At 45.6% G+C, this 23,026-nt stretch overlaps 1 protein-coding gene across 1 annotated transcript in view; it reads right to left on the bottom strand.

The window, feature by feature from the left end:
- The window catches only part of ZZEF1 (zinc finger ZZ-type and EF-hand domain containing 1), a 183,981-nt gene that overhangs the window by 894 nt on the left and 160,061 nt on the right, over positions 1–23,026 (bottom strand). Inside the window, exons 47-54 of the mRNA XM_040424851.1 lie at positions 21,855–21,990; positions 20,177–20,536; positions 17,572–17,715; positions 15,914–16,082; positions 15,209–15,307; positions 14,475–14,640; positions 14,090–14,240; positions 11,635–11,706 (exon numbers count right to left, since the gene is read on the bottom strand). Of these exons, the coding sequence (XP_040280785.1) occupies positions 11,635–11,706; positions 14,090–14,240; positions 14,475–14,640; positions 15,209–15,307; positions 15,914–16,082; positions 17,572–17,715; positions 20,177–20,536; positions 21,855–21,990 (1,297 nt within the window). The remainder of the gene's footprint in view (positions 1–11,634; positions 11,707–14,089; positions 14,241–14,474; positions 14,641–15,208; positions 15,308–15,913; positions 16,083–17,571; positions 17,716–20,176; positions 20,537–21,854; positions 21,991–23,026) is intronic.

The raw sequence follows: 23,026 nt of genomic DNA, 5'->3' as shown, positions 1-23,026 counted from the left end.
TAAAATGAATGGTGCCCCAGAGGCTGGAACCGATGCAGGGTGCAGCTTTATAATATAATATATCACACTCTTATTTCTGTCCCTGTACAGCTTTCAGAGTTGTGTAAACCAGGTCTATGTGCAAAGCCAATAATACACTGCTCAAAAAAATAAAGGGAACACAAAAATAACACATCCTAGATCTGAATTAATTAAATATTCTTCTGAAATACTTTGTTCTATACATAGTTGAATGTGCTGACAACAAAATCACACAAAAATTTAAAAATGGAAATCAAATTTTTCAACCCATGGAGGTCTGGATTTGGAGTCACACTCAAAATTAAAGTGGAAAAACACACTACAGGCTGATCCAACTTTGATGTAATGTCCTTAAAACAAGTCAAAATGAGGCTCAGTAGTGTGTGTGGCCTCCACGTGCCTGTATGACCTCCCTACAATGCCTGTGCATGCTCCTGATGAGGTGGCGGACGGTCTCCTGAGGGATCTCCTCCCAGACCTGGACTAAAGCATCTGCCAACTCCTGGACAGTCTGTGGTGGATAGTCTGTTGGTGGATAGAGCGAGACATGATGTCCCAGATGTGCTCAATTGGATTCAGGTCTGGGGAACGGGCGGGCCAGTCCATAGCATCAATGCCTTCGTCTTGCAGGAACTGCTGACACATTCCAGCCACATGAGGTGTAGCATTGTCTTGCATTAGGAGGAACCCAGGGCCAACCGCACCAGCATATGGTCTCACAAGGGGTCTGAGGATCTCATCTCGGTACCTAATGGCAGTCAGGCTACCTCTGGCGAGCACATGGAGGGCTGTGCGGCCCTCCAAAGAAATGCCACCCCACACCATTACTGACCCAATGCCAAACCGGTCATGCTGGAGGATGTTGCAGGCAGCAGAACGTTCTCCACGGCGTCTCAAGACTCTGTCACATCTGTCACATGTGCTCAGTGTGAACCTGCTTTCATCTGTGAAGAGCACATGGCGCCAGTGGCGAATTTGCCAATCTTGGTGTTCTCTGGCAAATGCCAAACATCCTGCACGGTGTTGGGCTGTAAGCACAACCCCCAGCTGTGGACGTCGGGCCCTCATATCACCCTCATGGAGTCTGTTTCTGACCGTTTGAGCAGACACATGCACATTTGTGGCCTGCTGGAGGTCATTTTGCAGGGCTCTGGCAGTGCTCCTCCTGTTCCTCCTTGCACAAAGGCGGAGGTAGCGGTCCTGCTGCTGGGATGTTGCCGTCCTACGGCCTCCTCCACGTCTCCCGATGTACTGGCCTGTCTCCTGGTAGCGCCTCCATGCTCTGGACACTACGCTGACAGACACAGCAAACCTTCTTGCCACAGCTCGCATTGATGTGCCATGCTGGATAAGCTGCACTACCTGAGCCACTTGTGTGGGTTGTAGACTCCGTCTCATGCTACCACTAGAGTGAAAGCACCGCCAGCATTCAAAAGTGACCAAAACATCAGCCAGGAAGCATAGGAACTGAGAAGTGGTCTGTGATCACCACCTGCAGAACCACTCCTTTATTGGGGGTGTCTTGCTAATTGCCTATAATTTCCACCTGTTGTCTATTCCATTTGCACAACAACATGTGAAATTGATTGTCACTCAGTGTTGCTTCCTAAGTGGACAGTTTGATTTCACAGAAGTGTGATTGACTTGGAGTTACATTGTGTTGTTTAAGTGTTCCCTTTATTTTTTTGAGCAGTGTATATATCTCGGGGGAAAAAAAGAAATCATTTAATTAGAACGGAGGAAGGTAGTCCTGCAAATTATTAGCTCTTGTTGACTGCTCTCCTGCCGGACAGTACACCAAGGCCCCTTGCAGACGAGCGTGTCCGGATTATGTCCGGATGCGTCCCGATGCAGTGCGGCAAACCCGCACGAGTAGGTACGCAATTGCAGTCAGTTTTGACTGCGATTGCGTTCCGTTTTTATTGCGCGGGTGCAATGCGTTTTGCACGCCCGTGATAAAAAAACTTAATGTGGTACCCAGACACGAACTTCTTCACAGAAGTTCAGGTTTAGGTTCAAGGTTGTGTAGATTGTATTATTTCCCCTTTTAACCTGGTTATAAGGGAAAATAATAGCATTCTGAATACAGAATGCATAGTAAAATAGGGCTGGAGGGGTTAAAAAAAATATTTTTTTTAACTCACCTTAATCCACTTGTTCGCGCTGCCGGCATCTCAACGTCTTAATCTGTGAGCAATAGGACCTTTGATGACATCACTAGGCTCATCACATGGTCCATCACATGATCTTTTACCACGGTGATGGATCATGTGATGGACCATGTGACGAACACAGTGACGTCATCAAAGGTCCTATTGCTCACAGATGAAGAAAGAAGAGATGCCGGCTGCGCGAACAAGTGGATTAAGGTGAGTTAAATAATTTTTTATTTTTTTTAACCCCTCCAGCCCTATTTTACTTAGCATTCTGTATTCAGAATGCTATTATTTTCCCTTATAACTATGTTATAAGGGAAAATAATAATGATCGGGTCCCCATCCCGATCGTCTCCTAGCAACCGTGCGTGAAAATCGCACCGCATCCGCACTTGCTTGCGGATGCTTGCGATTTTCACGCAGCCCCATTCACAAAATAGAGCTTGCTGCGATTTTCACGCAATGCACAAGTGATGCGTGAAAATCACCACTCATGTGCACAGCCCCATACAAATGAATGGGTCCGGATTCAGTGCGGGTGCAATGCGTTCAACTCATTGCACCCGCGCGGAAAACTCGCCTGTGTGAAAGGGGCCTAAGAGTACTTTCACAATTGCGGTTTTCTTTTCCAGTATTGAGTTCAGTCACAGCGGCTCAATACCGGAAAATAATGATCAGTTTTATCCTAATGCATTCTGAATGGAGCATCAGTTCAGTCCCTCTTACGTTTTTTGGCCAGAGAAAATATCGCAGCATGCTGCAGTTTTCTCTCTGGCCAAAAATCCTGAACACTTGCCGGATGTGCAGACCTTTAAAAATGAGAAAATAAATCAATACCGGATCCGTTTTTCAGGATGACAACTGGTATTGGTATTGCAATGCATTTGTCAGACGTATCCGCATCCGGATCCGTCTCACAAATGCATCCGTTTGCGTCCGGATTGATGGAACTGCCTGCCGGAATCCCCTGCTGCAAGTGTGAAAGTACCCTAAACCTAGTTGTAAAGCTTTACCACATGATTTAACTATGGGAGTGACGAATAATGACACTACCAGTCTCTGGTTAAACAGCATATACTACTATGCCGATTTTGAGGTTTTCAGATAGCCTCTTGATCTCCCTTCTTTGCCAATACAGTTCAATAAAGGTCTCTAGATGGGTTAAGAGGGGGAATAAGGTGGCAATCAAATTTAAAAGGTGTCTATCCAGTTACAAACACAGAAATATGTAGTTTTTGTTTTACTACTTTGATTGACAGGTTTTGGGGTAGGTCTCAAACACTCCTCTAAGGGCCTCTTTACCTGGGCAGACAATCAGTAACGAGCTCTGATGGACAATATGGCACGTTTACTTCTATTTACCTGGAGCCAACACTGGGAGTAGGTTTGGAACGATCGTTTCATTCAATGTGCAGTTTGCAAATGGTCAGAAACAGATCCCTGTTTACGTGTAGCAGCCTAAGGCTACTTTCACACTAGCGTTCGGAGCGGATCCGTCTGATGTTTCATCAGACGGATCCGCTCCGATAATGCAGACGTTCGCATCCGTTCAGAACGGATCCGTCTGCATTATAACTTAGAAAATTTTCTAAGTGTGAAAGTAGCCTGAGCGGATCCGTTCAGACTTTACATTGAAAGTCAATGGGGAACGGATCCGCTTGAAGATTGAGCCATATAGTGTCATCTTCAAGCGGATCCGTCCCCATTGACTTACATTCTAAGTGTGGACGGATCCGCTCGCCTCCGCGCGGCCAGGCGGACACCCGAACGCTGCAAGCAGCGTTCAGGTGTCCGCTCACTGAGCGGAGCGGAGGCTGAACGCTGGCAGGCGGATGCATTCTCAGTGGATCCGCCTCCATTGAGAATGCATTGGGGCCAGACGGATGCGTTCGGGGCCGCTCGTGAGCCCCTTCAAACGGTGCGCACGAGCGGACACCCGAACGCTAGTGTGAAAGTAGCCTAACAAATGATTATTTCAAAGGGGTTGTGTAGCTAGTACATATTGGTGACCTATCCTCAAGATAGATCATCAATATCTGATTAATAGGGGGGCTGTCTGAAGAGGAGGTAGCTGCACTTGTGTGAGCGCTGCTTCCTCTTCAAGGAATACACCGCGCATCCTCTCAGCCAAACAGTAATTACAAGGGCTCGTCCCATTCACTTGAATGGGGAAAGCACTTGTAATCACATTGCGCTACCGCTACAAGCGAAACAATGCACAGTGTAAACTTGAAGAGTAAGCAGCATTTTCACAAGCGCCGTTTCCTCTTGAAACAGCTGATCATCAGGGGTGCCGGGAATCAGACCCCTGCCATTCAGATATTGATGATTTATCCTGAGGATTGGTCATCAATATGTACTGGCCTGCAGAACCCCTTTAATGTCCACATCAATGATGGGATCAACGCCTGTTTATCAGCTAAACAGCAGACACCTTTATACAGGGCAGTGCTTGGGTAGAATCATTCATGCCATCATGGCTCCATATAAAATGGACCTTAACTCAGAGCATGGGGATCAACCTGGTCATGGATAAGAACATAGTTGTGGAGGGAGGACAATAAATAACTGTTGCCTATCTCTAATACAGGGGCACCCCAGCATCTGAAAATAGTGGATGCAAGCTCATGTGTCTGTCCCTGTGCCTGTTAGACAACTTAACGTGGGATTCACAAAAGTTCATCCCATGGCTGCGCCTAATTAAATAGGTTGTGTCTTAAGTAGTGTTGAGCGAATTTCTGTTTTAAGTTCGGCGTCTAAAGTTCGGCTTCCGGTTAGCGGAAAATCCCGATATGGATTCCGAATTCCGTTGTGGTCCGTGGTAGCAAAATCAATAATGGCCGATTATTGATTCCGCTACCACGGACCACAACGGAATTTGGAATCCATATCGGGATTCTCCGCTAACCGGAAGCCGAACTTTAGACGCCGAACTTAAAACAGAAGTTCGCTCAACACTAGTCTTAAGTTAAATTAAATTATCCCCTAACCACAAGATACCTGAGGAGTCTGATTGCTGGGACCTCCACTAATCAGAAGAACAGGGGTTTAAGTTCCCTGGAAGGAATGGATCAGCAGTCTGAGCATGAACACTACTGCTTCATTCATTCTCTATCGGATAATGAACTGAGTGGCATCAGTAAGGCTCTTTCTCGTGCATGGCATTGGGGGACACAGCACCATGGGTATATGTCCAACTACCACTAGGAGGCACTAGACACAAAAAGTGTTGGCTCCTCCCCGTTGGGCTATACCCTCTCCACAGGCACAAGGCTATTCAGTTTTTGTCTAGTGTCCGTAGGAGGCAGACCTGTCCTGCTTTTTTGCAGGTCCTGCTATTTATTTTATTTTTTATTCTTTTTTTCTCTCTTCTGCAGGTCTCGGTGATCTCCACCGTTATACCTGCTGCAGGCTGGGGCTCCATCGTGTTCCACTTTAGTTGCCCTCCCTGCGGGCGCGTACTTCTGTACCATCGCCGGTCACCCAGTCCCCACAGACTGCATCCGCAGTGGCTTGCCGGCATTCCCACGGTTCCCGTGTTGAGTCTGCCGAAGGGGTGACCCTGCGGCGCCCGAAGACATCAGATGGTGAGTATAGTGAGTATATTCCCCTGTCCCTGCCCCAGGGTTAGGTTCCCTCCTGTGGCCAGGGGGGTGGGATCCACCTTAGCTGGGGGCCCTGGGAAGCTACCATCTTCCTCCACCTTTCTCTTCCCCCTTGGTTGGTTTTTTCTCTCCTCCCTGGCCACACAGTCCAGGCGTCGCTTCTCCTGGGCCTTCCCCGCTACTTTAGTCCCCGGCTTTTGCAGGGACTAGGCCTCATCTTCCATGGCCCGTTCCCGGCTCCCAGGTGCTCTGTTTGCCCTGTTCCGCCCACCCCCAGGCGTCGCTCCCCCCCCCCCACCCTCCTCTCCTAGTTTTGTGGGTCCGAAGGCCCCTCGGTCGGCCGCGATTCGTCCCGCCCCCCTTGCTCCATTCCCGGCCGCCTCATAAATCGAGGCCCCGGCTTTTGGGCCTGCTAGGCCGCGACCTTCCCGGCCCCTCCTCCTTGCTTCCCGGGCTTTTCTGACCCCGCCCGGCCCTCGGGAGGGGCTATCTCCTCCACCCTTTACTGGTCTAACGTGGGTTATCTATCCAGTGGATAGATCCTCAGTTTAAAAGAACTGCAGACCCCCTTTAGGTCATTTTCCTATGTACTGTGTGAAGGCAGCTAATGCTGTACATAGGGATCACAATTGCTTCATTTCTTCTGCAGCCTCTATAGCTGCTGCAGCACCTCTTTGGGGAACATGGCATCCGGGTCCAGATATGACAGACTCTGCTGGCTGCTCTATGAGGGTCTCCTCTCCCAGCCTCTCCTCGGATCGCCACGTCTTTTCACGTGCGTCCGCTGTCTACGAAGGCTGCTATGCGGTCGGCCTGTCCCTGCTTGTGTGCAGTACCTCTTTCCAGACCCCATTGTGTCCCCTGAACAAATCCTTTTGTGTAGGTCCCTTCTGAATGGTCTCCCTCTTTGTCAAAGCCATGGGAACCTTGTCCGACTCTCCCAATCCCTGGCGGAGTCGCTGGACCGCTACCTATCCAATTGCAGCCACCTATGCCCTCCCAGGGTCCTCCCTGCAGTTGAGGCATGCTCAGATACCGGGTCCGGCAAGGGGTAGCTCACAGTACAACCTCGGGTGGTCTCAACAGGATTCCACCCCTCCTCGGCATCCTCGGGTCCTCCCCAGGACAGGCCTGAGGCTGGTGACGAATCCTTTCCCGTCACCCCATCCGTTGCCTCGGGGGACACCTCTGCACCGATTCCCTCGGAACAGAGCATCAGGCGGTCTTCCTCCATACAGAAGCCTCTGGGAGGTCAAGACTAACGTGCACGGAGGAACCTCTCCTACCCAGGGTTGGTATCCCCTCTAGTGGATTTTCGGATGGCGCTTCCCTGACTGCACAGGTATTCAACCGCACAGGTAAGGCAGCCGTCCCCGTGTTTAGCATAATGAGTCACCTACTTGGTGTCTCTGGTACGTACGCCTTCTCCTTAAAAGGGGGGTACCTGCACCACTGCCATAGGCTGTACCTGACAAGCCTTCCTGGTTCCCCTATACCAGGGGCTATGCTCTACACATTTGAGTGTGTTTCCACCGGGTCCCCATCCTGGTGCTGGTGTTCGCCACTTTACCTCATAACAGGGGGTCCCTGTTCTTGGCAAGCGCCTCCTGTTGGTTGGTAAGGAAAAGCAATTATAGATGGCTGTTTCCATCCGCCTTGCTCCTTTTCATAGGTAGAGTACCTACACCTAGTCCAGATGCTGAAGCCATTACTCCTGGCTGGCTCTATGGTGTTCCATGCGGCACTATTTCTCCCTTCCGGGCGAGATACACAGGCCGCCTTCAATTGCCTTGGCAATTGCACCTGTCTGTTCCCAGCCACTTTGCTCCTTTCATAGGTAGAGTACCTACACCATCTCCTGATGCTGTAGCCGATACCTCTGGCTGGCTCTATGGTGTTCCATGCGGCACTATTTTCCCCCTCCGGGCGGGATATACAGGCCGCCTTCAATTGCCGTTGCAATTGCTCCTGTCTGTTCCCAGACTTTTTTGCTCCCTTTCATAGGTAGAGTACCTACACCATCTCCGATACTGTAGCCAATACCCCTGGCGGGCTCTATTGTGTTCCATGCGGCAACATTTCTCCCTACGGGCGAGATATAGAGGCCACTTTCAATTGCCGTAGAATTGCCTCTGTCTGGTTCTAGTCGGCACCAAGCTGCCACCTTGGTCCCTTCATAGGTAGAGTACCTGCACCATTTCCTGATGCTGTAGCTGTTGCTCCTGTCTGGCTTTATGGTGTACCATGTGGCATTTTCTCTCCTTTACTGGACGAGATATTGAGGCCTCCTCCAATTGCCGTGGTCATTGCACCTACCTCATCATAGTGTGCACCAAACAGCCATCTTACTCCCTTCATAGGTAGAGTTCCTGCACCGTCTCTGATGCTGCAGCCGTTACACCTGTCTGGCTCTATGGTGTACTATGCGGCCCTGTTTCCCTTTTTTTCAGGCGAAATAGAGGGCCTCCTTCAGTTGCCATTTCACCTACCTGATTGTAGTGTGCACCTGTCTTGTTCTTTGTGGTACCGTGCGTCCCTATTTTCCCCTTCCCGGGCGGAATATAGGTGCCATTGCTAACGCGGTAGCTGTTGCACCTCTCTGGTTCTAGGGTGCACCATGTGGCCACATTGCTCCGATCTTAAAGGTAGTACCTCTACCATCTCCAGATGCTGTACCCATTACACCTTTCTGGTCGTTTTCTGCACTACGCAGCCATATTTCTACTTTACAGGTTGAGTACCTGTACCCTCCAAATGCAGTAGCATTCCCAGATTCTGTGGCTATGTTTCCACTCTCCTTAGACATGCAGCCACTTTCCCTATATTTTAGGCGTGTGGTTGTATTACTCAAGGTGCTGGGCCCTATGGTGCAATCTGTGGCCCATACAGTTTCTGTATTACTGGGTGCTTTCTGCCCCCAGGTTCTAATCTGTGCTGCGGATGTTGGTTTCACCCTTTTGGTTCTTCCATACATCTCCACTCCGTTTCTGTCGTGCTCAATGGTCTTCTTGTACTTCTCAGGGCACTGTCTACAACAGGCCATCCTGGTTCTGCATGTGCATGGTTTCCATATCTGGCAGGGGTGGGCCAGCCCAACCCCCACCTTGTCGGTCTAGTGCTACTTATTGTAGCTCCAGTATATGGCTGATCTGATCTGGCGGGTGGTCCACATACAACCATGCTCCCTACACCATGGCCAGGTGGTTGTTGGCCTTTGTGCTAGGGTTGCTCTTGCCATCTCTATAGGGTACTACAGTTTGCTGCGCTTCGCGTTACCCCATGTTATAGAGGAGTACTCGCGTTGTTTCCTATTACAGAGTGGCCTATTCCTGGTGGAGTACAGGGATTTCCACTGGATCTTCTACCTTGTTGGGGCACGTAGCTGGTGAGCATCGGCCGCTGCAGCAGTTTTCGGTCATCGCTGGATGTCCTCTGCCACATGGAATCCTTCTGGGGTCATCAGCATTTTTCATCGCTGGACGTCCTCCCTGACGGGTCAGGGACAGGACCACTGAGCGCCACACACCTGCCTGGTAGGTAATTTTTCAGCTGGTTGCTCTGGCATCGGACAGGGTCCCGTAGTTCCTTCTGGGTCCAGGTGTTCTCGGTATTCCCTTATATTCTCTGCTTTGTTGTACTACATGACAGAGGGGCAGTCCCCTTGGACCTTGCCGTCGTTTGCACCTGTCAGGTACTTCTCCCCCCTGGGAGTTTTCAGTACGCCGGTCGCGGCTGGTTTCTACATTTCTGTGTAGTCTCATGGCGACTTCTGCATTCCTTATGCATATGGATGTCTGTCAATTTAGTGGTACATCCCGAGCTGCTGTACTTGTCCTCTCTGGGACAATGTATACAGTTTGCTAGTCACTGTTCTTGGAATGGGTAGTTGTCCATGGCCAATGTCCCTTCCCCTATGGTAGTTTCATCTCTCCTTTCCTGGATATTCTGGGTTGCGTTGTCTTCTGGTGGTTCAGCTCCTGGTTCCTTGTGAGCCCATCCCGGGTACTCCTTCTGGAGTCCCTGGTCCTCGTTTATTTGACCACTCAGGTTCTGCATGGCTATCGTTTTTTTGGGGGGATCGGGGCCTGGGTTGATTGTTCCTTTTATGGGTTCCAATAACCTTGTGGTCTTCTTGGGATTAGTGTCTCTTTTCCCATCCTACCACGTCAAGTACCTGGTATAGAGTGGTTTAGCACAATGGTTTGCAATTCCGCCGTATGGTCTCCTTCGGGAGGGACCTCCTCCTGTTGTAGAACCTTTCCTCCTTAGGCTGTTGGAGTACTCTCCTTCTACTTCCATGTCTTTCAGTCCAGTGTGTCCTGCTGAGATTTCCTGGGCCTGTATCTGGTTCCTTTTTTCCCTGATGCTTCACATGCCCAGAGTTTCCTCTGGTCTTACGCTTCACAGTGATATCTTGTTTTCCGAGGCTCGGGCCTCATCTCCTGTTTTTGGGACGCAGGTCTTACTCTTTTTTCCTGGCTTTTACCTACAACCCCCTCCTTCTCCAAGGGTTGGCGGTTTCCTCTAGCAGCCTTGGGTTTTCGCCTTTTAAATAGGGCGCATAACTTCATCATCTGCCTTGCGGTGAGGGGAGACCTGCTCCCTTCACAGGTGAGCCTTGCTATTGCTTCACTCACTCGTTTGGCTTCCAGTACTTCCTTGTTTCCTTTCTCCCCTGGCCTGTCAGGGGTTGGCCACAGGTTTTTTTCGCTCTTTGGGTCTGAGACAATTTAGAGCGTTAGGTAGTCCCAACACGCGGTGCTGTCCTAATTTTTTCTCCAGCCCTTGGCTGAGCTCGGTGTTCCCTTTTGCCACCTTCTTGCATTTGGGATTTTCTTCCAGGCATTTTTCCTGGGGTGCTGACAGTCTTCTTTGATTCTTCCTTGAGGTTTCTTCCTTATAATGGAACCTCTTGCCCATTCCGTGTTTTCTACTGTTGGGTCACATGGTTCTCCTGCACCTGTATACCCAACCGGTGGCATGGCTGTTCTTTTCCCACCCTCGGGGACTGCTTTGGGACGTCCCATGGTGCTGTGTCCCCCAATGCCATACACGAGAAAATTGGATTTTTTGTACTCACCGTAAAATCCTTTTCTCGTAGTAGGCATTGGGGGACACAGATCCCACCCTATGTTTTTACTTCCGATTTTCCGGGCTGGTCTCTTGATCTTTCCCGGTACGGGAGTTGTTGGTTCCTTGCTTTTTTTCTCTCTCCTACTGCTTTTTGTACAAACTGAATAGCCTTGTGCCTGTGGAGAGGGTATAGCCCAACGGGGAGGAGCCAACACTTTTTGTGTCTAGTGCCTCCTAGTGGTAGTTGGACATATACCCATGGTGCTGTGTCCCCCAATGCCTACTACGAGAAAAGGATTTTACGGTGAGTACAAAAAATCCAATTATTCACACGACCGTATGAATGAGTACGCATACGTTCAGCAATTTTGCGGGTGCTGACCCATTTATTTCAATGGGGCCAAAAAAATTGTGGACAGCACACCGTGTGCTGTCCGCATCTGTTGTTCTGTTCCACGGCCCCGCAAAAAAATAGAACATATCCTATTCTTGTCCACAAAATTGCGGACAAGAATAGGCATTTTCTATGATACACGCCGCATGTGCGGTCTGCAAATTGCAGAACAAAAATGGGACCGTATCTGTGTTTTGCGGATCTGCCAAACACCACGGTTGTGTGAATGTAGCACAACCCCTTAACATTTAAACCTATTACAGAGAAAAATTAAATTGTGGCAGGAGAATCAGAGTCTTCGGTTATCCAGACAGAGAAGAACCAAACAAATGTGTTTGACAAGAGTAACAGCACTTCACGTAGAAAAACCCTCCAAAGAAGATACCTGTTCTGTGTACTCGGTGATTTGCTCATCTGTAGTTAAACTAATTAGATAATCCTCTAAGCAGCCCAGCTCCTGTAGTGACAAAACAGAAATAAAGAACGTCAATCTATAGGTGACAGCGAGCTGACAAAAGCTGTATGTAAAAGCCTCATTAGTGCATACTAAAGATACGAGGAGACAAAATATAACAACTCAAGCCATACATCGTACATTAGAAACGTGAAGTAAGCCATGGAAGAGGTTTCTCGAACTTCCAGGTACTTAGGGTAAAGACCTTTGATTTATGAATATTTAAAAGCATGGACGTCAGACATCATACACTGTGTGAAGCCAAATCAGTTCCACGAATTCTCACATATCAATAACAAGTTACCAATAACCAGCATTTGCTGGGAAGCTAGGTTAAAAATAACAACCAATACTACCGCTCCTGTGGTTGTCACTTGCCTGCCACAACAGAAAAGAAGATAAACAGATTTTTATAAAAAAAAATATTTTGTTAAAGAGGATCTTTCACCACTCCTGACATCCCTGTTTTAATAGCTTCATGCATTTCCCAAGTAATAACAATTCTGGAGCATCTATTCTTATGACTACATGTTGTGCCATTCCTTTATTATTTCTACTGGAAGTTATGAATTTATTGCTAGCAGTCTGCAGTAAGGGTACAGAGGGGAGGTAACCAGTTGGAGGGGTGTCCCTGCCCAGGCTCACTCTAACCAGTTAGTGCTGCCATTGTCAAATTATGCAGGGACACCCCCCAACTGGTTACCCCTCTGTACCCTTACTGCAGACTGCTGGCAATTCATTCATAACTTTAGTAGAAATAATAAAGGAATGACACAACATAGAAAACATACGAAAAGATGCTCCAGAATTGTTATTACAGGGAGAATGCATGGAGCTATTAAAACAGGCATGTCAGGAGTGGTGACAGGTCCTCTTTAACACTGTTAGCACTAGTCTTACATTCATTTAGGCCTTAGTCACATGTCCGTGTACAATTTCTGTCCCTAAAAAAACGGTCTGTTCCTCATACAGGAGGATGTCTGTTGTGCCAGTTTTTGTACTGTGTGTCCAGAAAATAGACCAAAGCAGTGCATGACTCTGCAGCTCTGCTCATTTCCTCTAGACCAGGCATGCTCAACCTGCGGCCCTCCAGCGGTTGTAAAACTACAACTCCCACAATGCCCTGTTGTAGGCTGTTCGGGCATGCTGGGAGTTGTAGTTTTGCAACAACTGGAGGGCCTCAGGTTGAGCATGCCTGCTCTAGACCAACGGTCCATGGAAAATATTGGCCCATATTTACTAATCCTAAAGATGGCTTCTGCTTAGACAGGCAGTCTAGACCTGCACCAGATTTGTTACATGGGCTCAGGCTGGATGATAAATCTGGCGCAGGGATACACAGTTTTCTCTGATATTGGTTGGCTTACTCCTTTCCCCACAAAACTCCCCTCTGCTAAACCACACTCACAAAAAAAGTGTAGAAACCCTACATGCCCCAAATTGTGTAAACAGATTTTTGGCGTAGACACATTAGTAACTCTGGGCCACTAAATTCAATGTCCGTGTGCAGACGTGTGAATACGGCTTTACGAATATATGGCCTTTAAAAAATTGGGGAACAAGATACTAGAACCAGAGTCTGGAGAGAGGGGCTAAAGTCTCCTCCAGCATGCAGCTGAATTGGACATTTGGTAAAACCTCTGAAGAAAAGGTGTCTTAACATTTCTCAGCTCTGACAAAACTTGCAATGATGCTGTTTGCCTAAGAGCAGCTTCTCCCAAATGTCATTTTTTGTTGGACCTAGGTACAGTTTACAACCCCCCCATTCCCTTCATTATGATCGTAGGAACTCTTTAACTCCAATATTGGTGTTTTAGAGATTATTTCGATTAAAATGAGTTTATCCAGGAGGAAAATATTGATGACCTCTCGGTCATCAATAACTGATCGGTGGGGCCCCACACCCAGCACTGCCACCGATTAGCTGTTTGGAGAGGCCGTAGCTCTCCCGTGAATTGGCCCAGGCTCTAGTACAAAGCACAGCAGTTGTACAGTGAACAGCACTATGCTTGGTATGCTGAGAAGAGGTTCTCAGCACACCAAGCATAGTGCTGTTTCACTGTACAACTGCTGTGCTTTGTAGTACTGCAGCCTAGGACAAATCACTTGAATGGGATTGAGCTGCAATTAGGCTATATGATTGATGAAAGTGATGTCATTGGCCTAGAAAGAGGCCCTGGAACTCACTGCAGTAGCCGCTGCCTCTTCAAACAGGTAATCGTCAGGAATGCTGACAGTCTGAGGATAGGCCTTCAACTCGCAGAAAACCCCTTTAAAACGCTACCTCGTGTACGCTTTATATCCCCAAGTTTGCAACTGCATTTAAACGTTCAAATATGTACAGAAAGTCTTACTATCCTTCTGCTTTTATTTAGGACATACTTACATTTGCACAGTTCTCTGCAAGGAAGAACAGTTCAGTGAGCGCTCTATGCAGTGGCAGAAGAACTCCAGAGCTAAAGCCATCTTGACGAGCTACATTTTCCATGGATGTGAAAACTGCCCATAATGGCCTCAACAGCCTGAGGTCACAATCTCTAAACAGAGTAAAACAAATGAAGAAGAACACCAAGTAAGAGAATGATTTCACATTGGCACTAGGTATAGTACTGGAGTTGGATCCCATCATCCCACCCTGCAGGTTACCGATATCTGTACAGTGGTAAAGGTCACGGTAAAGAAGAAGATGTATACAGTCTTACATATTAAATACCGTATGAGAATGGGTAAGGTCTTTTCAATGAAAATGATGCATTTGATAGTCTTCTCACCTCACATGACTAAGCTGCAAGATCTTTAATAGTAAGTGGATTGCTTTTAATCTCTGGTGGCCAGACTGCCGGCATGCCACATCGACCTGCCACTCCCAGATACTGGACAGAGGAAGATGACGGACAACTCTTTGGTCAGATAACATCTGTTTTAAAATTTCAAATCCTGGAACACATGATGCAGAGCCTTATGAGTCCAGCTACAAAGCAGCACATGCCATGCAGCTACAAAAGACACAACATAAAGATACTAAACCATCCAAAGATCAGATAGATCTATGAAATAAAAACAGAAATGCAGGGAGATCTTCCCTTTGAAGTCACTGTGCAGCTCTGCTCTTAGTCTCCTTGGATATGAATAAATTGACAAATGGGTGTCCCCCTACAAAGTCTGGCACGGTCAGCACTAATGACACTGGATAGTGTCAATGTGTGGAGGAACACCCCCCTCCCCCACACCTAGTAACACTCAACATTTATGAAAGGAATAAAAGATGAATGGCCCAACACAGAGTTCCAAGAAAGGATGATCTGGAAGTGTTATTTTTTGAGAAATACAAGCATTTACTAATTTGGATATCTTATAATATTACTATTATTAAGTGACAGATCTGCTTTAACAGTTTATTGAAATTGCTTAAATACCGTAGTCCGTACAGGAAAATAATCTTGATATCTTTCAGTACACCAAAAGTAAGAAAGCTGAAGCACAAGTAAATGTGGATTGTGCTAACCTGTCTGAAATCGTCCTCTATGTCCAGCGGCCACTGAAAACTTGTACCCCCATTCTGTACAGCTCATGTCAGATGTAAATCGATAGAACAAGGTATCTCCTGTAATAAAAAATGTAAAGAAAATGTAAGGGAATGTTCCTTCTGTACCACACCTCATACTCTTACACATCCTTTGAGGAGTAAGTATGGTCACAATTTGACACCATAATGACAACTAAAACATACAGGATCACAGATCTATGAAATGTTTTGCAACGAGACACTTTAATACATATGAATATACAGAATTTTAGCACGTTGGTGCATCTTAAGCCATGTCCCTGCCCTACTAAGCTGATGCCCCCCTCTTGGAGCGAACCACAAAGAATTTTAAAAGTACATAATAGATGTAGTGCAAAGGATATATATGCCAGTTTTGTTGGTGCAAATAAAGCCAGAATTCTGGTGTATTTAGCTTAAAAAATGTCCGCCCCATGTGCTCAAAGTAGCAGTGGATGTGTCAGTAGGTCTGTCTAGTAGTACTTGATGTGTGACTTGTAGGTACATATGCTGCAGAAAAATCTGCTCCATGCACCTAAATAGGGTTGGTTCTGCAACATATGCATCAGTTTCGTACTTCAGATGAATGGAGCTGAATTTCTGGCATAGAAATTTCTGCATCAAATCAGTTGCATGTGAACGTACCCTTATAAAACCTATACTCACCAGGAAGTTCAAAGTCAGTCCATCTTTTAGGTGGCCCACTAAACCTGTGCAGATCTTGTTTGAAGTCAGAGGAGCTTGAAATGACCAATTCATCACAACCTTCTTCTGTGTTACACAACGGGTCAAACTTGATTGATAGATAAATTGCACCAGGGATGTGTACTTTGTCCTAAAGAACAAGAAGGGACATTTACTACATCATCAAAATTTCCTGTACTTAAAAATTTGTAGAGTTACCACAAACATCAACAAGTAGTTCTAGGAACATTTCCTTTAAAGGAAGCCATCAGCAGTTTTAAACAGAGAGAGAAAGCCGTGAAGATATACCTAGAGTTATAGTCATACAGGTTTTCTGACCAAGAAATCAAAGTTTTAATTTCGTGGCACCAAGGATGTATGTGTTACAGAGACGGTCATGTTCCACGCACTGGGCATTCTGCGCTGAGCACATGCCATTCGCCACTAGAGGCCATTACTCAGAGCAGAGGGGAGCGCCTGCACAGAGTGAATTTACAATTCTTTACTACCACCACTAAATGTGAACATGTGTTGCATTTTTTTTTTATATTGTTGAATGAATATTGTATGCAAATGAGGGCAAAGATGGAGCATGTAGTCTACAAACATGGACATACATGTGGTGTCTTCTTCTCTGGACACATTCACTTGAATAAATGAGTCTCAGACAAGAAAAGGACAAAAACGGTGCATGCTCAATGTACCAACAGTGCAAAATGACGTTTGAATTGCACCAATTACTCTAGTGGGTCTGTGTACTATGCAGGTCCAGTTCAGATAGCTCATGGATGGAAAAAAAGACTGTCTCAATCAGCCTTAAAGGGGTAGTGCATTCGTATGAAACATAGACATAATTATTATTATAATAATTATTATAATTATATTATAAAACTAATAGAAAGATGTTTCCAATTTGAGCTCCAACTCCCCTTTCTTACTCACTGATCCAGCATGACGTTCCGTCTGCCAACTGTTAGACTTCCTAAACCTTACCCTCGCCCCCTTAGACGGAGCATGCCCATCCTTTGAAGTTACGGATAGCTTAAGCGCAGTGCACAACCGGCAGAAAGGCTGTCTTGCCACACCATAGCAACCCTGCCCCGCTCAGACAGAGCGTGATGTGGCTCAGAGCAAGTGCCTGCTAGCACAGAGTTCACTGAGCACTGCTGTCAACGTGTCTCAAGGAACAGAGACAGAATCACCTGAGACACGCTGATAGCAGTGTAACACTGAACTCTGAGTGCCTCATGTGGCAAGACATCTCACCTGCCGACTAGCCAACTAGCAGTCTCCTAACAAAATTTAAAGGGCAGCAAGGTTCATCTATGGGAGCGGAGTGGAGGAAGTCACGTGATTGGCAGACGGCACATCATGCTGCATCGGTGTGCGCTAGGTAGTCACAGTCACTGGTCAGAAAGGGGAGTTGGAGCCCAAACACTTTATTACTAGTAAGTGAATTGATAACATAATTATCTATATATTATTTTAAATGACTGCACAACCCCTTTTAAGACTGAAGTCAAGGCAAAAAGATATCTTGTGACATGTCATATACAGATGCGAGAAGATTATGCGGGTGTAAACGGGATACAAACAAACATTAGTCTTGAGAAACAGAAAAACATTGATTAGCTTTGTACCTCAAAACTTGTATTATTATTGTAGGGGTGTTTGGATTCTCGGACTTGCACTGCGATTCCAGGCTCCTCCATGAACTGACAAGCTGTAAGTGCTACTGTGCCAAGCATACTTTCATTGCAGCCGCCAAGAACCTTCTGCAAGATCTAGAGGAAAATTAAATCATCCTTTCAAATAGATGAAATAATGGCATTTATCATGTAGAGAAAGTTAATACAAGGCACTTACTAATGTGTTGTGATTGTCCATTTGCTACTTTACTGGCTTCATTCATTTTTTCATCACATTATATATTTTTCATTTCCAGGAGGTACAACCCCATAAAGCTGACAGCCCTACTGTTACATTTCACTATTACATGTCAGATAACCCCCTTAAAGGCTATGTACACCTTTGGGGGCATCGCCGGGGAGCGAGGTAAGTACTATCTGTGTGATTGGGGGGGCATTATAGGCCTAGGATAACCACTTTAAGTTATATTCTTATCAGTTTGATAAGAGTTTAGCTATAATGAGTGTTCATAAGGACAGCAGATCAGAATTAAGGCTTCATATGAGCCAACAGCTGATGGAACTTAGAAGGGACAGTATGCAAATAAACTGCATGCATCACAAAAACTGCAATTTTTTTTAAAATAAACACCAATTGAAAATAAAGCCCAAAATAAGTAAAATGCAATCATAAAATATTGTTGCCCCAATGGTGTCTATAGCCTTTTAAAAGGTATTCCCATCTCAATCGGGGCATATTGCAAGAATATGACCCTAGGTGCGGGTCCCATTGAGACCGAATCCCTGAAAGTTGTGGAGGGCGCACTGTGCATGTGCAACTGCCCTCCATTCATTTCTATGGGGCTGCCGAAAATAGCCGAGCACTGGCTCGGCTATTTCCGTCGGCCCCATAGAAATAAATGGGAGCAGTGGCCGCAGAAGAGCACTTGGCGAGGGCCAGACCCTCTGTGGGGAGAGCACTTGGCAGTGGCCAGACCCCACAAAACCCGTCCTCCGGCCACCACATTTCCCTCTTCGTTCTCGGTGTGGATCCTAGCGATATGCCCCAATTATCTGAGATGGGAATACCCCTTTAACGATTTTATTTGAAAAGTAAGGCTTCAAGCAGAAGGCAAAAAAAAAAAGATTTCTGAAGAATGTGCAGTTCTTCGGTGCTGTAAAGCTTGTAACACCTACCTAGTGCTTGAATTATATTGTTAACACCTTAACATGAAAGTTTTAATGATAAAATAGGAATCAAAAGGATAAAGAGGGTGTTTGAGCAGAAGTTTCTTGGTGTATGGGGTTTATCTCATAATTCTAGGAAAAATGCTGAGAGAAGAACAAAAAGACTAAATGCATCATGGCATAATAATAATAATGTGTCAGAAGACGATGGAACGCCATTACATAAAATGCACCATAGCTTTCCTAATTATCACAGAGAAGCTGGAAATTATTTGCTCTATCTATGATAAAGGTCTGGTGGCATTTACACAGACACAATATTAAGCCTGCCACAGATAATGGTTTAGTCTGTATAGAAAATACCTATGCTGCAATGCATATGGACGATATTTGTACTAGAACTGTAATTACTGTAACTGTAAAAACACCTTGAAGAATACATCTGATTAACAGTGATAAACCGGATGCTCTAGGTGAACATACAGTACAGCATTCATATAATGTTGTGACTTGGGCTCTGTTCACATCTGTGTTTTGGCTTTTATGCTTGCCAAAGTGTTCCCTGTCATCTACATCAATCTTCAATGGAGACTCCTATATAGATGTGTATGGAGCTAAAATACCTAAAACAAAGTAACAAGAACATACTGCACATGTTTCTTTGTATCGGCTAACAATATCTGTCTAGGAGGGAACCCCTTTTAAAAATGTTGGCAATGAGAGCACTCCACATCCCACTTTAACCAGTGGCTGTAATGTAAGCCTGAAGAAATGCTGTCCCTAGTCTGCCTCACCTCTCCTGACATGCCTGTTTTAGTAAGTAACTTGTGCTGTTCCTCTGTTATGCCACCAAGAAATGTATGACTAAATTGACAGCAGGCTGTACTGCTACCGCTGTCAACAGGGCGAGTTTTTACACAGTCTCACACTGGACACACCACATGCACGTATTGAAAAGGGGACTGAACAGCCATTAATATATGCATACATTTCCAGGAATATTAACACGCGAACAGCACAATGCAGTCTGAAGAAATGGTGCTCCAGCATTGTTTTTTTTTTGTGAAGAATACAGGTATTTACTAGAAGTGACAGCTCAGACGATCGGCTAGATCCTAGATAAGTATAGGGTGGAGTCAAAGAAAACAAAAAGTTCTCCTCAGGGCAGAATCCCTGAATATGGCATTTCCATTAACTTTATGACCTATGAATATTCAGGGGGTTACGTACAGACATAAATCACAGTAATCATACTAACCAAAAAACAGTCCGAGCACAGTTTTCCCTTTCTAAATGGGACAGGGATAATGAAACTGCATGACTTTACAATTAAAAAGAAAAATGTGCATGTACAGCTAATCAGCTTTCATGTTCATCGTGATGTCCAGGTCTACAGCATAACTACAAGATGTTTGGCGACTTGTATTACCTTCTCCCACAGCTGCTTTTCTTCTAGGTGCATCAGCATGTTTAAGATATAGGTGATATGCGCAGGACCACTTAGCTCCAGGATGTCTTCATTCAGGGGAACACCATCGGGCCATTCCGCCAACAGGGATGCCAGAACATGGCGAGCGTATATCACAGTTGTAGCCTCGTTCACATGGTACAAGTAATCCCGCACTGCTATTTTGCTGTGTGAGTCAAGCTCCTTCTGGAGAAGAATGGAGCTCTTGGTGCGCCGTTGCTTGGCATACCGGAGCTGAAGTTCACTTTCACTGGTAAGAATAAGTTTTTGAGTGACTGGGTTGGTCTCCTCTGTGGCTTTTTCACACTGCATAGGTTTGAGCTGAAAAATAGATAGTTTCAGGCTTTACAAGAGCCGTACAGTTTCTCATTCCAGAAATGTGTAGGTTTTTTAAAATTGCAGGTGTGGGAAGAAAAGCTTTTACACACTGTTTCTAGATACAAGAAATCTAATCAGCATTACTTTAGTTAAAGTGTACCAGCCATTTCTGGCGACTTTTCCCGAATAAGCTGTCATGTGTGTACATTAGAAATACTACTAATCTGGCCATTGCATGTATCCTGCATTTTTCACCAATTTTAACCTCCACAATCCACCTTCAATTGTCAGTTTTCCTTCAGCTGACGGGTGGAAACTAGCTGTTATTAGGTTTCCCCTACACTGCATTCAGAGAAGAGGAGATCCTGCTCTCCTATCTCTCTGTTGCTCCTATTCAGAATCAGAAGCAACATGAAAGGCATTATAAAGCCAGATCTAGCAATATAGCTGTGAATCAAGAACCGGGGTGAGATAGAAAAAACACTACATGCTGCGGAAGCTTCTGTGTGTGTGTATATATGTTCCTTTGTAGCACTTACAGCGGCAGACTCCTTCTCCCTTTTCCATAGATTTCAATAGATAACCTGATCTCTCAGTGAGCTGATCGTGCTTCTCTCCTGTTAGGGCCCCATGCAGACGACCGTTCAGTTTTTTTGCGGTACGCAAATTGCAGATCTGCAAAACATGGAACCCGCCTATGTGCCTTCCGCAATTTGCAGAACGGAACAGGCGGCCCAATGTAGAAATGCCTATTCTTGTCCGCAAAACGGACAAGAATAGGACATGTTATATTTTTTGTGCGGGGCTACGGAACGGAGCAACGGATGCGGACAGCACACGGAGTGCTGTCCGCATCTTTTGCGGCCCCGTTGAAGTGAATTGGTCCGCACCCGAGCTGCAAAAACTGCGGCTCGGATACGGACCACAACAACGGTCGTGTGCATGAGGCTAAGACAGACTTCAGCTGTAAATTGAGTGTGAATGATCATTATAGGATGAAGGAAAGAAGCATTTTTCTCTAATAAGATATACTGTTTCTGATATATATCCTTGTGCAATTGATTTATCCAAAGTTTGTTGAAAGCACTGTTAAGGCCTCATGGCCACGGCCGTTGTGGGGCCGTTCCGTGCATTGGGGACCGCAATTTAGAAAAATCTAAGATCTAAAGACATATGCACAGAGTGAAATATAATGGTGAACAGAGTGTACTGAGTATTTCCACTAAATCTTACCCCATGAGAGTTATTACTATTGATTTCTAAATTATAACATGTCATGTGTACAGTATAAAATAAAGCCAAACCAATATAGGGTACATACCAGACATGGTGGAATAATCATGTCTGTGTCCATCACGTTAGAGAGTTGCTCCTGTAATTTTTCAGACTTCAGAGGCTGCCATTTCCGTGCCATTTTCTTAACTTTTTCATCAATAACAACAGTTTTTCCATCAAATCTTTGAGAAATAAAAAATAAAAAAGGAAAATAAAAAAAAATAAAAAATTATAATAAAAAAATTATTCCATTTATGGGTTGGTTCTATTATGTAAGCCCCACAAAGTGACTTCAGAACTGAACTGGTCCTTAGAAAAAGTTGACTTTGGAAATTTTCTTATAAATTTCAAAAATTGCTTCTAAAATTATAAATCTTCTAGCGTGCTAAAAAAATAAATTACATTACTAAAATTATGTCAACATAAAGTAGACATATGGGGAATCACCATCTGCATTAAAGGGAACCTGTCACCAGGATTTTGTGTATAGAGCTGAGGACATGGGTTGCTAGATGACCGCTAGCACATCCCAATATCCAGTCCCCATAGCTCTGTGTGCTTTTATTGTGTAAAAAAAAACTATTTGATACATATGCAAATTAACCTGAGATGAGTCCTGTATGTGAGATGAGTCAGGGACAGGACTCATCTCAGGTTAATTTGCATATGGATCAAATCGTTTTTTTTACACAATAAAAGCACACAGAGCTATGGGGACTGGATATTGTGGATGTGCTAGCGGCCATCTAGCAACCCATGTCCTCAGCTCTATACACAAAAACGAGATTTTTGTATAACTTACCAGTAAAATCTCTTTCTCGCTCTTCCTTGGGGGACACAGGAAACCTTGGGTATAGCTCATCTCCATAGGAGGCGTGACACTAAGTGAAAGACTGTTAAGCCCCTCCTCCAGCAGCTATACCCTCAGCCTGGAGCGAGCGACTACCAGTTATGTGCCCAAGTAGTTAAAACAAAGGCAAGGATCAACCAAATTAACACCAACAAGTCAAAACTCCCGTCAGGGCAACCAAAACAATGGGTGGGTGCTGTGTCCCCCAAGGAAGAGCGAGAAAGAGATTTTACTGGTAAGTTATACAAAAATCTCGTTTTCTCGCCCAATTCCTTGGGGGACACAGGAAACCTTGGGACGTTCAAAAGCAGTCCACAAATAGGGAGGGACCACAACCCAAGAAGAATTAAAGCACCATAGGCATTAAG

Source organism: Bufo bufo, chromosome 3 (genome assembly GCF_905171765.1).
Source record: "Bufo bufo chromosome 3, aBufBuf1.1, whole genome shotgun sequence".
Lineage (NCBI taxonomy): Eukaryota > Metazoa > Chordata > Amphibia > Anura > Bufonidae > Bufo > Bufo bufo.
The sequence above is the reverse complement of the archived record's forward strand: the minus strand, read 5'-3'. Positions and strand labels throughout refer to the sequence as shown.